The 5,260-nt window shown below is 37.8% G+C and overlaps 1 protein-coding gene across 1 annotated transcript in view; it reads left to right on the forward strand.

The window, feature by feature from the left end:
• Positions 1-5,109, forward strand: part of Wdfy3 (WD repeat and FYVE domain containing 3) — a 240,559-nt gene extending 235,450 nt beyond the window's left edge. The window contains exons 57-60 of the mRNA XM_047566015.1: positions 404-495; positions 712-924; positions 4,068-4,216; positions 4,956-5,109. Of these exons, the coding sequence (XP_047421971.1) occupies positions 404-495; positions 712-924; positions 4,068-4,216; positions 4,956-5,109 (608 nt within the window). The remainder of the gene's footprint in view (positions 1-403; positions 496-711; positions 925-4,067; positions 4,217-4,955) is intronic.
• The last annotated feature ends 151 nt before the right edge of the window (positions 5,110-5,260 follow it).

Raw genomic sequence — 5,260 nt, forward strand, 5'->3', positions numbered from 1 at the left:
TAGCCTTACAGAAGATCTCATTGAAAAAGAGTCTCATGGTCAATAGCATTTCAGAAAAGTTGTGTCTGGTGTTCCTCTTAGAGCAGAACAGTGCATATTAACATGTTAACCTTCAAGGCATCTTGCAGGGAAGAAGTGTGTTTAATTTTGTATAACTCAGTATTTCCTGCAGACATTTGAGAGTGAGGATCCTGGTTTTACTGGCACTTAGAAAATCTTTCTGAAGAAATGCTCTAAAGAGCAACCTTGGGGAGATGCCAGAGTAGATGATCTCTGTGGGGTTTTTCTGTAGTGATACTTGATAGTTGGTAATGAATCTAACACACTATTTCTTTGTCACTGTGAATAAAGTTACCATTTTTCCTATTCTTTCATTTTCTTTTTAATGTATCCAATTGTTCAGGCTGTAAACAAAATGGCACCAAGCTTGGAGATGTTATCCTTCCACCCTGGGCCAAAGGGGACCCACGAGAATTCATTCGAGTCCACCGTGAGGTAATGAGAGTGCATTCTGTAGTGGGTTGGGTCTATTTGACCAATGATCACAGTACAGAAAGAACTTGAACTGTGTATCATGCGTTCACTTCCAAGTTACTAATATTATCATAATGATTTTTAATTATTTTAGTTCCTCTTGACAACTCGCCAAGTTTCTTGGCGAGCAAGTAATAAAAACCAGCCCCTTACCCAGCCTGTGTTTTGGATTTACAGGCTTTGGAGTGTGATTATGTGAGTGCCCATCTGCATGAATGGATTGATTTAATCTTTGGCTACAAACAGCAGGGTCCTGCTGCAGTAGAAGCTGTAAATGTCTTCCATCACCTTTTTTATGAGGGTCAAGTGGATATCTACAATATAAATGATCCACTGAAGGAGACAGCCACCATCGGCTTCATTAATAACTTTGGTCAGATCCCTAAACAGGTATGGATGTTCTTTCCTTATCATCAGTGACTCAGTTTCATTCTGTAATATTTCTGTAGATTACCATGTAATAATTAAGTTTAGACTAAGTTAATAAAGACCCGTAAACATTGCCCATTTGATTAATGATCTTACATTATTGGTTTCTCCTCACTTTTATGTAGGATAAATAGATATTTTGATGTTTAAAGGAATTTGCACTCAGACTAGAACAAGTCTTGTTTCCTTACCTACTCATAATCTGACTAGAGGGGCCTTGTGGACCACAGCATGCACAGAGATAGGGTTTCATCTGATGCCAGTGGAAAGCTGTGCTGATTGTAGGGAGGAGAATGACATGATCATATTTAAGCTTTTACAGTTCATTCTGGCCTCGGTCATTTCCCCCCAGTGCCCCTGCCAGTGCACACACACACACAAGTTCACGTACTTTGCAGAGGAGCTAAAATGAGCGCAGAAGAGCACTCAGGACACTGTATTAGAGATTCAGGGAGCAGGTGATGATCGGGTTAGTTTAGTGAGCGGTGTAGAGAGTGCTGTGCTGTGAGGACTTGTGCCACAGCAATGCCCAGGACATGTACCAGCAGCTCTCACACCATCTGGAACCTGGAAAGAAGACCAAGAGCTGTATACCCTTTAGCATTTGAGTGTCATGCACAGTGTTGAGCACCCCCTTCTCTCATTCCACTGTGCAGGAGGGGCAGCAGAACCAGTAGTATCTGCAACACAGTGAGGAGAGACACTGCTGAGCTGTGCAAGCCCCCTTCCTGTGCCAGATGCAAGGGGCTCTACACTTTTGGCCCTGGCCATCTTCTCTGTTCCTGCTTCACATATCTCTCCTGCTGTCCATTTTTATAGGATTATCCAACTTCAAAATTTCCAGGGTGGACACTTGGGAATACACAGAATAATGGCCAATTGTATGTAGAAAAGCTGTGATAGACAGCAGGACACTACTGCACCATTCACAATGCAAAATCCCAACGTTCACAATACATGATCCCCAACAAAGGAACCATGTTTACTTTTCAAGCAAAATGGTTGTCAATAAAGTACTCATAGTTGGACAATCTTACTTAAATCTTTATTTTGGTAAACCTGTCCTTTTTCCTGAGAGTTACAAGGCAGAATCCATTTTGCACACCCTGTGGAAATGGATGTTGTGAGCACTCAAATCAAGACACTTGGCACCACTGCAGGATTTGTGTGCTACTTTGGAATGTAAGAGGCCAGCAGATTTTGGAAACAAACTGCTGCTGATGGACAGGGTGTTACCTGACCCACCAGCACAGCAGTACTCCATCATCAAAGGGAAGTGTTGTATACAAAGTTGACCTCAAGCAGGAAATGAGCATTTGAGTAAGGTGCAAGTGGTGTCAAGTGTCATGCATTAACTGAAGCTAGATTGCCTTTTTTTCCTCTCAACCCATACTTATGGCCTTATATAGATTTTCCTCTGGCCAGTGCCTGAGGAAGAAAATAATAGGGTATTGTTCACACACAGTTCCATTACAGACCTTTGCCTGGGTCACATTTAAAGATAGTGTTGAAAGAAACTTTCCCAAGGGGACGAACTATAAAAAGTTCACCAGGTCATCAATTTTTTCCCCAGAACAGTGATGGCAAAATGTTCAGATTGCATTATTTCATAGATTGGGCTCTGCTGGATGCTCAGAGACTTGGAAAGAAAATGATTAGAAAATTAGTGATGAGGTAGTATATTTGTGTTCCACCTAAGTACTCACTAAAGATCACACTTACCCTCTACTTCATAATAAGGTATTACTTTGTTGTGACATGCAATTAGTGTGTTAAGTATTTATTTTGCAGTGTATTCCAAAGGGTTGTTTTAAAATGTTTAAGTTTTTCATGAATTTAATTGGGTATAAAAAACATTAAAAATAGTTTACAGCTCTTAACATTATCTCTTTTCCATTATGAATGTAAATAAATGCAGTTGTATATTTAATAAATCATAAAATTAATTACCTTTACCACTGTAAAATGATTGATGAATGTGCTATTGTAAATAAAAACTGTGTGAGAAAAAAAATAAGAAGCCAGCAGACTAGGAGATATGATTTGGATACCAACATACATCTAGGACAGCCCATTGAGTAATAGAGAATACTTCCAAGTAGAACCATCTAAGAAAATCTCAGTTCTGTAGTAACTGTATCCATGCATGACTTGGTTGTTAGAACTTCACATAAAAGTTTTTCGGTGAATGTTTATTTATGAGTATACTTTAAATTATGTCTCTTTTTACAACTTCAGAATCTGTAGAAGATAACCAACCCCTACTCTGTCCCCTGTACGTAGCTAAAATAGGGACAAAATGCTTAATGTTCTGGAAGCCTAATTGTTACCTTCATCTTCATCTGTACAAAGCATCTTTCCTGTTGTTTTCTCCCAGAAACCCAAAACATCTTGAAGCACAGTGTTGTTGTTTTCATCTTCAGTCTCGACCCATCCAAGTTTTTCCAGATAGCTTTCTCAAATATTAGTTTTCCAACAGTATCTACTGTATCCTTGTTTGAAGATTTACATTACTTAAAAAATAATCTTAAATGTACATTAATATTTTTAGCTGTAGGAATACTGAACAAAAATTCCACAGATTTTTATTTTCCTTTGCTTCATTGCAAAGTGAAATGAAGGTGATAATATTCATACTTTCAGCAAATTTGTAGCACCTAAACAGCACCAAAATCATGTTGCTAAATCACATTAAGAAAAGCCACATGGAAGCCAGAAATAATCCAATTAAAATGTCTTCTCACCTTAAATGGCACAGAATGGTATTGGGCTATGAAGAATCAGTTGCCTTTTTAAAATCATTGGAAAAATCATTATAAATCAACTATAGTTTGGTGGATTAATTTTATTTTACAGAGTTATTTCAGCTTATACAGTAGCAACCCAAGCTTTAGGGTCATAATCCTATATCTACTTATTAAGGTGTGAGTTTTGTGGCAATCTTCTTAGCCTCTTTAGGTTTCTTTCCTCAAATGTAAAACGGAGATAATGTAGTATCTAATGTTTGTTGTAAAGCTTAAGTTAAATAAGAACATTATGCTTGCCATATTAAAGGGCTTAGTGAGTGTTACTTTTTATTATAAAGTGTGTCACCTCTTGTGCAGTTATTTAAAAAACCTCATCCACCAAAACGAGTGAGGAGTCGACTTAACGGAGACAGTGCAGGAATCTCAGTCCCACCAGGAACCACAAGTGACAAGATCTTTTTTCCATCATCTAGACAATTGAGGCCTTCTCTAACACCCATTAAAAGGTAAGGTGATGAGAATAACCTGTTGACTCATGATTTGATGGGATTACTTAATAAATCCTAGTCCGCAAAAGCAAACTTGTTTTTTAGCAGTCATGTTTTTTGTAGTAATGCTGTATACATTTGTGTAAATTCTGAATACTTGCTGGTATTTTCTTTTACCTGTTTTCTTTTTTTGGCCTGTTGGACTTCTGTATCAGAAGGAGCCAAACAGATTTCTCCCTTCTGTTAAGTTAGTCAATTCTAAAATATCAAAATTTTGTAACTTCAGTTTTACTGCAAAAAAAAATTCTATCTACATTTTTTTTATTTTTACTTGTATGTATTCAGTATATCAAATAGCAGTAAGGGGACCATATTTTCAATATGCCAACCAAAAGAATTTATTTGACTTTTATCTAATGATACACTTACCTAAAAGTAGTTTTTGAGATAGAAATTTTACCTGTTGAATGAAAAAATGTTTTGTAGAGTCTTGAAGTTGGTCACTTTAAAAAATTCAAGAATTGGGACATCAAACTGATTTGGTAGGCTCATCACACAGTCTGCTCCTTGCTAGTCCCTGTCACTGCCCAGTGCTTGTTCTGGAGGTTTAGTTGTTTGGCAATTTCTTATGTGGAGCAGGAAGACCATGCCTCTTGGCTCATGCTATAAGAAGTCTGTAGCTTGCAAGGTACAGAAAACATAGACTGGTTGATGGTCCCTCTGCATTCTGACACGTATCTCAGATTACTCTGTGTAGCCCCAGGAATATAGGTCTGATTTCCAAGATTGTCCAGGAACAGGAGGACTGTAGGGAAGCCCTGCAGAACACCTGTCAGGGTGACATCCCACCCAGCAGATCTTGGAGTAACCTCAAAAGCCAAGCTTTGCTTCTGATATCATTTGGTCTTTAAGTGGGTATCAGGATGCTTGATTTGTATGAATATTTTAGATTACCTTACCACACTATGGGATAATGAAGTTAATTTCCCTCTCCTATCCTAATGTAATGATTTGATGGGGGTTTTTTTGTTTGTTTTGTTTTCTTTTGTTTTTTGGTTTTTA

The sequence above is a fragment of the Sciurus carolinensis genome, chromosome 10 (genome assembly GCF_902686445.1).
Source record: "Sciurus carolinensis chromosome 10, mSciCar1.2, whole genome shotgun sequence".
Taxonomy (NCBI): Eukaryota; Metazoa; Chordata; class Mammalia; order Rodentia; family Sciuridae; genus Sciurus; species Sciurus carolinensis.